Raw genomic sequence first — 12,201 nt, 5'->3', positions numbered from 1 at the left:
GTGTTTGTGTAAGTATGTGTGTGTATGGCATCTGATTGACATGTTTGCGTAAGAGCAAAAGCCTGGATCAACTAAATGTACCTTTTATTAAACATACTAAGACTAAACTGAACTAAATAAAAAAATTGTATGTACTTTTTTTAAGTGGATATTCTAAAATTTCAATTGGGCAATCAACATTTAATTCACTGAAATTACATTTATATTAACATATGAAACCCCACTCACCCACCTCTTGGTCAGAAATTACAAGCATCTAGAGTTCAAAACATTTCCAAAGATACCAAATATATAAACATTTTCGGGAAATGTAAGTAAATTGATGCACAAGACATCTAGGTAGAATATTTTTATTTGATAGCATGATGCAGCATAAAAAAAACATGGCGTCTTGGTTTTGAATATTTCACTCAGTCTAATCAAATGTTTTTTTGTCAAATGAAACCGAATGAGGAAAAATTCCAGTAAAGTGTTATCCCTTCACTCTTTCCTCGTTGCCACCTCTGATGTAAAAATGGAGATGGACACGTGTGTGTGTGTGTGTGTGTATGTGTGTGTGTGTGTGTGTGTGTGTGTGTGTGTGTGTGTGCGTGCGTGCGTGCGTGCGTGTGTGTGTGTGGCGATGCAGGGAAGGATGGTTTCATTTGCAGTTTCTGGGTGTGGTCTGTTAAGCCACTCTTAGTTGCAGCATGATGTGCTGTGTTGTCTGGAATTATTAGAACATAAACAGTTTGAAATCCTAATGACTGGATGTACAAAATAACATTAATACAAATATTCCTACTTTTCCAGTATTACGACATCATCATGGTTTGCGTTCGAGGACAATGGCACAAATAAAAGTGTTAACATAAAAACTACTTCCATACCAGCATAGATTTTATTCCAGGAGTGTGAACATTAGGAATGCATTTAGTCCTGACATTTCAGCAGTTGTACTGGCTGAGAGACATTGTCTCAGGCTTCCTGTTGATGATAATGATGGTATCGGTGGTAATCAGGCATGCAAGAAGAAGTAGAGGAACTGGTTGTAACAGGTGAATTCCGCATACAACCAGAATGTTTATCATATAGAGAGAACAGGTTCCTATTGCCTTAACAAGGACAAGTATGAGAGGAGCCTCAGGAAAACCTGACTGAAACCTCAGGTGAGAAAATAGAATTTTAACAATGGGTATCTTTGTAGTCAAGCAAAGAAAATCTAATTAAAGTTTCTTAATTTAAGACCGATGTGTTGTTATAACTATATACTTTAAAATATAACAAATTACAAACAATGAATGAAAATAGATGCCATAGTTGAAAATATTCATCTTATCTGATATATTATAATAATGTGTATTGTTATTAATGGTTATAATGTAGTAAAGGTCATGTGCAACTGCAGATTGTTTTCTTTTTTGCTTTAGTGAGGTCAGATGTACTGTAAAAATGTTTACTTGACATGATTTTCTTTTCAAGACACAGTGGCCCTCATTTATCAACCTAACGTAGAAACCAGCGCAGATATGAGCGCAGAAATCATCTTACGACAGGCTTATCGTGTGATTCATGAAACGTTCGTATCGCACCAATCAGAGCATAAGAATGGTCGTACATTGATAAATGCAGCGGCTGGAAACGATCGTAATTTAAATATCACGCCCCTTTATAGTCTCGGTTTTGAGGCCTCGCCCCTACAATTTACGACATGGCGAGACGTAATCCGGCTAAGAAGCGGCACTTTTCAGAGGTAGAGATTGAAACCCTGATATCTCAGATTCATTTGCACTAACGTGTGTACCATTTGGCAGCCTGAAAACTGTTATTAAAGGCTGTAGAAAGAATGCGGAATGGAAAGAGATCACTGATGCAGTCAACAGTGTTGCTGTGGTAAATTGGACTCCAGCTGAAGTTTGTTTAATTTATACATCCTTGACACATGTATGCTATAGTCCTAATAGTAATATACAGGCTTATATTGCAATCTCTTAGGCCTACATGGTGTACCTATATTTAAATAAACACACAGTAGCGGAGTTTATGCAGTGTCTTTTATTTTACTTGTGTTTTTTCATGAGTAAAAGCCAGGCAACAGCTGTGAGGGAGAGTCCTCCGCCCCCCGTGCCGAACCACCACCCCAACCCTGTCTCTTGACAGCAGAGGGGCTGGAAAAACAAGCCGAAATATGTCGGTCAGTGGCAGAAATAAATCGTGCACCATCGCATTTTGTTAATATGGCCATTAACGACACTTTAAAAGAGAAACGAAAACTTCAAACTTCAAATGTGCCGGGGCCGGGAAGCTACAATACCTATTAGCAGCATTAGCAGCACCTGTGAGTTTATCATGTGACAACGAAAATGCTGCAGTTTGTCCTGTATATCCCTTACTGGCTATGTGGCTATTATTTCAAGATGGTGCATGAATATAGAGCGTCTACCCCAGTTCATGCGAATGCAAATGTAAAATTTCAAGCCAAAGGAATACTTAGAATTGATGGAGGTAGTAAATATTCATGAAAAATGAACGGGCTTGGGGGGTTTGTGAACGGGCAACACAGATTTTGATAATGAACAACTAAACACGTTACACACTGGACCTTTAAATTAGACAAGTTGATCTACTGGAGAATAAATATTTGAAAGCAATACAGAATGCCTGAGAGCCCATTTTTTTTAAATTTTCAATTGTCACCTGTGTTTTCCTTTACATAAACAAAATTAACTGTCCAATGCTCAAAATTCGCCTGGAAATGGTGAAAAATGCACTAAAACAGTAAATTCAAAATGGCTGACTTCCTGTTACATTTAGGGTATGGCTATTCTGTAAGTCTGGACATCATACATATGTCTACCAAATTACATTTTGGTGAGTTTATGAGTATCTCAAGCCCCTCAAAAATGCAATTCATTTGACAGAGGAATAAGTGGTCGGGCCTTCGCTGGCTGACGGTCGTCAGTGCTCGGGCCCTAAAAAGAATCAGAAAACACGTTTTTATTTAGCATATGTATGCACAAAGAGTGAAACACTTCACTTCTCTGTGTATTTTCTGATAACTGTGCACTTCACCATTAAGCCCTTTTCTCTTGATTTCCTTTTAATATTTTGTTTAGGTACAGTGTTACTTGCAGCTAATTGAATTGATTGCATTGTTTTATAGGTACTCTGTGTTGAGGTGGTGCACATATTTTCATTACATGTCTAATAATTTATATTTCTAATACATTGTTCTTTCACTTTTTGTTCTAAGACTACAGAAGTGTAAAAAATAGGCTAAGTCAAATTATTCCAAGGGACATACATGATCCACAATCCCTGGTATTGTATCTGCCTTGTAAGTGATTTAGTATTGTACTTTAATAGAATTGAGGGACTTATGAGAGGCTGTTTAAAATAAGAGTGGTCAAAATTGAAGAAGGTGAAGTAAAGACATTTTGACATTTATGTTTAGTACGGCTCAAGCTCCAAAAATCACTGGCTCCAAAAACAATGGTTACTCTTACCATAATGCCTGGTAAATGCTCACCCCTTTCATGCCCACAGTTTATAACACAGGCTTTCTGTTATTTATGTTTTTGTCTCCAAGCCCTGTTGACATTATCAGGGTTATTTTCTTAGACTTGACAAAGCTCTTCCAGAACCACAGAGATATAACTGTTTTCATGGGCTAATGACTACCCCCATTAATTATTAAACTGATCTTCATTTGTGAAATTGGTAATGTCCCTTTTTAGAATTAAAGTTTTATTTCATCCCACAAAGAATTTGCCCAAAACTGAACTTCAAACTTCAAATTTACAGTGTACCATGTTTTCTGTCAAACTTGAATGAACTTGAACACAAGAATATGTCTGACCTTGTGTCTTGCTGTAGGTAAAAAACATGTCTGGTGACCCAGAGGTGCTGGTGAATGACCATAATCCCAAAGTCAGGGGGTCAAGAGATTATCTGGACCAGCTGGATCACAACAAGCCTCTTTACCTCCCAGGGTAAGCTATGCATTATATAGTGCCTCTCACAAGGTCCTGTCATTGTTTTAGACTCCCCTTAGCTTGAAATGAGTTTATTGTAGGTCAATCTGCTGGCACTGAACTGACTGAGGTAGTGTGTCTTAAGGTAGGCTAACCTGAACTGATTGATCAATAGAAAAAAAATCAAATGAGTCAGAGTAAAACAAGAAGTCCAGGTTTTATGTATGTAAATATAAACACTGAAGATAAAATCATAAGGATAGGTCTAGATATACAGGATGGTCCTCGTCCCGGGGTGACACTCAAAATACAGGAAGTCAGGATAGATGGACAACTAAAAAAGCAAGTGTTTTATCTCTACAGGAGAAAAATATAGTAAAAACACATTAACATTGCAGTCAAGACTAGAAATTGCTTACTGTTAAGATGTGGTCTACAAATGCCAGGGAAGTAAATGTTTTTTTACATATGGAAAAAGGGGACCTTCAGGTATGTGAAAATACCTTGCACAGAGTGATGGAAGAAGAATTCAGATCCTTTACTTAAAGCTTTGGTGCCTAACCTTTTGGTATTAATGAACATCTGTTACATTCAAGCCATTGCCAAATGAGTTGCTACAAAGCTAATTAAGACTATCACCTCCACACAACTCTCTTCACGCGTTCACGGAAGGCTTGTATCATGTGGACACGCTGACAGTTTTGTTGTCATTACTTAGAATTCCTCATGGGGGCAGCAGAAACTACGCTCTATAGCTTTAAGTAAAAGTACTAATACCACACTGTAAAAATACTCTGTTACAAGTAAAGGTCCTGCATTGAAAATGTTACTTAAGTAAAAGTATATACGTATCATCTGGAAAATGTACTTAAAAGTAAAAGCACTCAATGTAACAAAAATCCTCACATTTGAGAAGCTGGAAATGAACCTGTTGTTCAAGTGTTTATTTGGCTAATAATTTCAGCTGTACTTATAGGCCTATATATTTTTGGGCAGTTTAATTTATAATAAAACATCTTATTTTATTACCTACATGTGTTTTGTGCGCAAAAAATCGAAAGTAACAAGCTGTCAGGTTAATGTAGTGGAGTAAAAAGTACAATATTTCTCCCTGAAATGTAGTGGAGTAGAAGTAGAAAGTGGCATGAAAATAAAACACTCAGGTAAAGTACAAGTACCTCAAATTTTTACTTAGTAGAGTACTTGAGTAAATGTACTTAGTTACATTCCACCACTGCTACTCCACCACTGCACAGGTATAAAATGACCTGCCAGCAAACGTAACACTATACAAAAAGTGGCTTTGAATATTGTCCAACAGCGCTAAAGTGGATGCAGAATCCAAATATAAGAAGAAACAAGACTGGTCTATAGAGACGCTAGCAGCTCTATGAGGCTCTAATTACATACCAGAAATCCAAATTGTTGGAATAAATGAAAATTCTGTCTACCTTTTTACCTTCTACTGTTTTTAGTTGATTAAAACCTTTATTTTATTTTCAGTATTGTATCATTTACCTGAACCCACACTATAGCTATGTCTCTGTGTCTTTTTTAAGATATGTTGTTGTATATTAACACATTATATTCAACACTGCTCATCCTGCAATGAGCTATAGCTTTGTAATAAAACTGCGCTACTGCTTTAGACCGCTTACCTAAAAATAGATTAAAGAGCAGTCCAGAAACCACTAGCAATACAAATTAGATCTAGTAGGTGAATACAGGGGATTACAATTGGCAACAGAGATCATAGAAATGCTATTTTTGCTGACAACGTAATTTTATTCTTAAAACAATTAAACGCATCCATGCCAGCACTGTTAGATCTAATCGGCCTGTTTAGCAGTATCTCTGGATATAAATGATATGCTTCAAAATCATCACAAATGCTGCTTAATGGAAATGAAAGACAATATATAAAGCAAAACCAATACTTATTTACTTTCAAGCTCTCATCTCATTTAAATTGAAGTGAATCATCTAATGGTACATATTTGGGCATCAAAATAACACCTCATTTAAAAACTATAGCACCAACAAACTATGAAGTAATAATTAACTCCGTACATAAATCTATGGAAAGGTAAATGCCCTTACCAATATTCATGATAGGGAGAATAAATATATTAAAAATGAACATATTTCCTGTATTCATGTATTTATTTCAAAATATCCCTCTCGCGCCACCTGCAGGAATGTTTAAGAAACTCACAGCACTCTTCAGGAAATCTATATGGAATAAGGAATGTCCTCCAATCTGCTTATCTCTGCTTTATCTTGCATTTGTTGCTCGTGGCTGAAATGTCCAAATCTTTATTGGTACTATTTAGCAACACAATTGAGAACAAAAAGTCATGTCCTGAGATAGATAATGTTGTCAGACACTTTTAATAACAATCTGAGCCTGTCAGTAGCAAAAAAAAACAAAAAAAACATTTAGTGGACAAAAAGCAAGGCTGCACAATTGCCCTATTAGGTTACATTGCAGCTTGGTTCGAGCCCGCCCGTCATTGCGATCTCGCTCGATACTGGACCAAATTCAAAGATTTTTGGTCACATCAGTCTATTAGACACAAATGCATGGAAATGGGGGTTGAAAAAAAAAACTGTAGTTACCCTTTAAAGAGACAGGTGCTCCAACAGAGCGTCTCAGACAGAGAGTGAATACAGGTGCAGCAGCCATCGGCAGTATAATAAAAATAAAGTGGTTTTTGAACATTAAAGCATGTAAACATGTTCTAGTACAAACACAAAATACAAGTATGAACCTGAAAATGTAATTAAATGTTATATAATACATCACCTTTAATGTATGGAACATATTTGACTCTCTATCACAATTCTGGCCAGTGTGGGGCAATGTTTCATTTAAATCAGGCAAGCTGGATGCAGAATTCCAGATATGGGCAAAGAAAGGAATAAGTAAAGTGACCTATTTAAAGAAGGGATTATAATGACCTTTGAAGAGCTCTCTGTAATGTATGACATTACAAGGAAACATTTTTTTAAATATCTCCAAGTGAGGAACTTTATCTCTTCAATGCAAAACAAATCAGTTGGGATTCCTGCACTCTCATCCTTAGAAGAAATTATAACAAACAATTGCAATGAGAGGGGTTTGATTTTTATCAATATATAACTGGCTTGAATCTGGCTCTAAAGAAACATTAACAGTTAGACTTGAGACATGGAGGGCAGACCTAAAAGAGGACATTTCAAATTTCATTGAAAATTAATAAAACTGTTCTTAAAAAAAAAAAGCAGTCCAGCACTTAACTAGTCTGGATCAGAGGAAGTACATTTCTAGGATAATTGCCTGAGACCTTTTTGACTCAGATGAGCTGACTGTTTTAAGAGGCAATCTAAAATTACAGAAAATTCCAATTCAGATTCAATAAAAATTTGACTTGTTGCCAAAAAACACAAAGCTCAACAATGGTATGTTGTTCCATCATGAACACATGATACATGACATAACTTTATTATATAACATAATTAAAGTAAATGTATGCATGTGTATCCAGTGATTGTAAGTGAGTTGGAGTTTATATACAGTTTGTGTGTAACTGTGAGTGTGAACAGAGCTTTACTAGAAGAAAAAATACATTGCTGTCAGCAAACCTTTACTGGATAAATACCAGAATCAAAATTCCAAAACAGAATTATTGAAAAGTAAGCTGGGAAGAGATGGAGTGTATATGATATTGACTTAGGAAAGAGCCATACACATTGTATACAAATTGACACTTAACAAAGTGTCAATTTAGATGTAGAGGCTTCACAGATATGCAAATAAAAAGACTAAATAGAATAGAATAAAAGCTACTTGTCGAAGCTGCCTGCTGCAGTACAACAACGTATAAATCAATCTTACTATTTGCAGAGACTCAGACATCAGCAGTTCTGTGGGAGTCTTAAAGCCCAGGCTGAAGGACTATGACACTGGTGTGGAGTATGGAAATGACCTGGAGGAGGAGGACTTACCTGTGTGAGTCGATTTGAAGCGATCTAATAGCCAATTATTATAAGGAAAAGCTGCATTAAGCTGCTTTTTAGTTATAATGAATGACACTGTTTGACAGGGATTGATATGCATTTCTTCACCATAACTCCATATTGTGTGTGCACTATCCAAATGTATCTAATAGAGGGTATTACTAAAAATGGCTAGTTTTCACATAATAAATTACCCAAATTTCATTCTGTTCTCATCGCAGTTTGTTTCCTTCCATTGTGGATGAGCAAGAGCGTCTAATCTACAAACAGGAATTTGACCGGGAACACCGGGAATACAAGAGCCTGCAGGCTGAGCTAGACAGCATAAACCAGGACCTGGCTGGCCTGGACAGAGAGCTACACCAACACCCTGAGGGCAGTCCACAGTTCCTGGTGAGTTTGGCAGTGCCAGTTTGAGTTTTGGCTCTTGAAGTGAGGATAAACAATCCACCCTTTTTTAAAGGACTTGTCTACGATGTGTGGTTATGATTACAAGTAGAATTAGATAATAAGATAAAAACAAGTGGTCAGGTAATGACAACATTGATAAGAAAATGATCCACATATCCCTGGTAGTGAGTTTTGAGTATTTTATTAACCTTTGGCCAAGGACTACAAACTAAAATTAGCCTTCTTGGCTAACTGTTCTTGGCCATCCACCCAAAACGTGCTACATTGCTTAGATTTTTGTCATTGGGATAAAGCTAAACTGAGCAATTAAATTTAGTCTAGGCCAGTTTTTCCTACTGTTACAAATAATACAACAACAGTAAAGTAAAAGTATGCCAAATTCACGTACCTCTGATTTGGGGGACAACTAGAATGTATGAATCAAGGGCCAGGAAACCTTGGCTTATCATAAATCAAATTTGTGTGTGAATCTGGGATGGTGGTTTCCTCTATGTGGTCACTTCAGATCATTGACCACTATCTTTCTAATCTCAGGATGCCATGCATGAATACACCAGACTGAAGAATCTTAAGAAGGTAAGGCATATGCAGTGATTTCTAGCAGTGTTGCTCTTTACAGTGAAATACAGTCCTCTGAAAAGAGTAGAGGTTTGGTGAATACAATCTAATTGTTTGAATTATGTTCTATCCTTTGCAGTCCCCAGACTACCAGATTAAGAAGAAGAGGTGTAAATATCTGAGGTCCAAACTGTCACACATCAAGAGAAAGATCAGTGAATACGACCGCCGGCCTTAAACCTTCGCCTCTGACCGCCTTATGCAGGGAACAAATGCAGAGACAAATTTGCATTCCCCCCCAATTGTGTTTGAGTGTATCACAAACCTATGTGGGATTATTATAGTGAAAGTCTGTTGCTTTTATATTTACATCTGTATCAAGCCAATCAACTGTGATTTTTTTTTTTTTTTCTTTCCCAGAGGATAAGGGTTGAAGGTCTATGGTCTTTGATTAATTATTCAACCTCTGTGAGTTTCATGAAGAACAAACCAGGTGTATTTTATGTTTAGGCTAGAAAGTGAGAGATGATGTTTTTGTTTCAGTATTTGTTACTTTTACGAAGCAGTTATTGTGCTTCTTTTATAGCCTTTTTAAAAACATGTTGACAGTTTCTTGTAGGCCTACAATGAAGGAACAGCTAAGATGAGACAAGATTTGCTTGGCATCATTAAATCACTGACCATCCCTTGTAAATAATGTTCACTTTTAGACTTTAGATACAAATTTTATTGTTCTTTAGTAAGCTTTTTTTTCTGTACTTTTTAGTGCTTTAGTTCAGCACCAACTCTGTGATTTTAGACATAGCGAAACAAGGCCTGTCATCTGCAGAAATCTCTGTGCGCATATCACAGGAAAGTGGGGGTGCAAGAGGCTTTTCTACAAGAAATGTGAGATTTGGCGCTGAAAATGGCTGAGGCTTGATGGGACAAAACTGACATAATCCTAAAGTTAGCTTCCAACTTGGCGGTTAAGGGGAAACTTAACGCTGAAGTTAGCTTCCGCTTCACAGCGACCTATTCTGCAGTTGAGGGAAACTTGTAGTCCAACTTCCTGAGCAACTGATCCTTTTTGCACCTCTTCCCATGAATATACAAGAATATGGCTATGAAATACATCCTGAAATAAATAAATTAGGCAATAAATATAAAGATATAAATTAGTCAATATAGTTCAATAGCCTAGAAGCCCTGAAGCGGCCAATACATATCCAGCATGTACACAGTGGCGCAAAAAGTGGGTATGCGCTATATGCGGCGCGCCAAAGCGATGGTAAAATTTTTTTAAATAAAAGTAATTCTTTTTTTTGGTATTTTATATATGTAGCTGCTGTTGTGCGTTTCTAAATAATTTCTGTTTTAAAAAAACAAACATTTTATTCCATCATAAAATGTTGACATAGAAGAGGGGAGTGGGTGAGCGCCGTGGGCGCAGAGCAAGCAAGTACGAGTAGTGAAGTAGAGTAGTATGGAAAAAGAACAAAGCAAAACAGCTGTTGGGGCTAACCATAGAAAAGGAAAGAGGGAAAAGGAGATGACATGTCAAAGGATGTGACAGCAGTTAAATAAGTGGAAGGTGAGAGGCAACAGGTAGGATTTAAAGTGTGACGTCTGTGCTTGGAGGCTCACAAATATTCATGTTAACAGACTAGCTACGGTTTGCTAACACTGGGAATGTAGCCGCCAAAAAGGGGGTACTTTAAGATGCTTCTTCAGGTTGGAGGTGGAGTAATTTGGACGCTGAAAGGAAGTTGGTTGCTGGCAAGCAGAAGTTGCACTGCAGTGCACAGTTATATTTTGTTCTCCCTTCTCTTTCTTTAATGTGAAATGCTGTTTGAATTTCCAAGATAGAAACGCAATCCTGCCCTGGCTCTGTTGTGCTGGTTCCGGCTCCATCTTAACCTCTATCAGTGATCACGCAAAAAGCAAATTTTTTCGTTTTCATATTGGGGCTTCTGGGAAATGCATGGAGTTGCGAGAGTGAATAAACCCGTGAAACAGAAGTATTGTCATGTAATCCATTGATTTCAACAATGTAACTGTATTCTAAATACCAACTATTTAAATTGTAACTGTAACGGAATACAGTTACTCATAATTTGTATTCTAAATACGTAACGCCGGTACATGTATTCCGTTACTCCCCAACACTGTATGCAAAACCAAGGTTGCTGAGCTGAAAACTGGTAAATATAAGGTAGCATGTACAATAAATGACAAGAATCTGGAAAACATAACTAATGCAATAACTCTGGTTTACCATGGAATCATGCATAGATTTGCTACCAAACTTGGAGGCTTGCAAATATCCATGTTAACAGAATGGCTTGTGTTTGCTAACTTAATGCAAACCAATGTTGCTGATATGATTTAGATTTTGGTTAAACCCTATGGTACCAATCCCATGTATGACATATCTCAATTTTATTAAGGTCAAATAACAACTGGCAAATATAAGGTAGCATGCACAATAAATGACAAGAAGAAAAATAAATATGAAGAAAAAAATATATATATATTTAAAATACAAACTGTGAATGTAATTTCAACAGCAGCACAACCTTACTGCATAATAGTTGTCTTATCTGATGCCATCACTAGGCTGATTTAAGAATTGAATTTAGGCTGCTATATTGAACAGTGAGTTCATTTCATTCAGGTGTGAGGATGGTGGATCAGGAAAGACAGGGGGAGGCAACAGGTAGGTCTGACATTAGGTGGAAGTGTAGGGGGAGCCACTTGATACCAACAGATTAATTTCTTAATATTAATATGGAAAAACTAATAAAAAATCTATTACATAATGTTTGTTTGACAATATGTCTTAGTGGAGAAGAACACAGGCAAGGAGTGAATGAGACAGACATGAGGTCGGCGATGGCATTACGTAGAGATGAGACCAGTGATGACATCAGGTAGGAGTTCTATTACACCACACAACACTAAATGTCCAGTATGGTTTGAAGTTCTGTTGACCAACCTATTCACTGTGTCCTTTTTGGGGGAAAAATAGTGCAGACAGAGATGGAAAGCCACTCACCACTCAAATCACATCAACTAGGGGTTGCTGATTTTTTTGGGCCAATTGTCACAATTAGGTTGCCAAAGGCAACCGGGAGACTGTTAACGTTGCTGATGTACTTTGAAAGATAAACCTTTATTGTTTAAAGCCCATACATGATGATGTCTGGGCACACTTCTTTTTTTGGGGGGGAGGGGGCGCCAAAATTGTTGCTGCATACCCCTCTGACACTGGGTAGTTGCGCCCCTGCATGTACATAGG

General features: G+C 37.1%; 1 protein-coding gene across 1 annotated transcript in view; it reads left to right on the top strand.

Moving 5' to 3' along the window:
• LOC144517538 (uncharacterized) overlaps positions 1-10,921 on the top strand; it is a 33,862-nt gene extending 22,941 nt beyond the window's left edge. Inside the window, exons 14-18 of the mRNA XM_078249622.1 lie at positions 3,856-3,971; positions 7,840-7,944; positions 8,174-8,345; positions 8,898-8,939; positions 9,061-10,921. Coding sequence (XP_078105748.1) covers positions 3,856-3,971; positions 7,840-7,944; positions 8,174-8,345; positions 8,898-8,939; positions 9,061-9,159 — 534 coding nt within the window. The 3' untranslated portion in view covers positions 9,160-10,921. The remainder of the gene's footprint in view (positions 1-3,855; positions 3,972-7,839; positions 7,945-8,173; positions 8,346-8,897; positions 8,940-9,060) is intronic.
• Positions 10,922-12,201: the final 1,280 nt, after the last annotated feature.

This window comes from Sander vitreus, chromosome 5 (genome assembly GCF_031162955.1).
Source record: "Sander vitreus isolate 19-12246 chromosome 5, sanVit1, whole genome shotgun sequence".
NCBI lineage: Eukaryota > Metazoa > Chordata > Actinopteri > Perciformes > Percidae > Sander > Sander vitreus.
The sequence above is the reverse complement of the archived record's forward strand: the minus strand, read 5'-3'. Positions and strand labels throughout refer to the sequence as shown.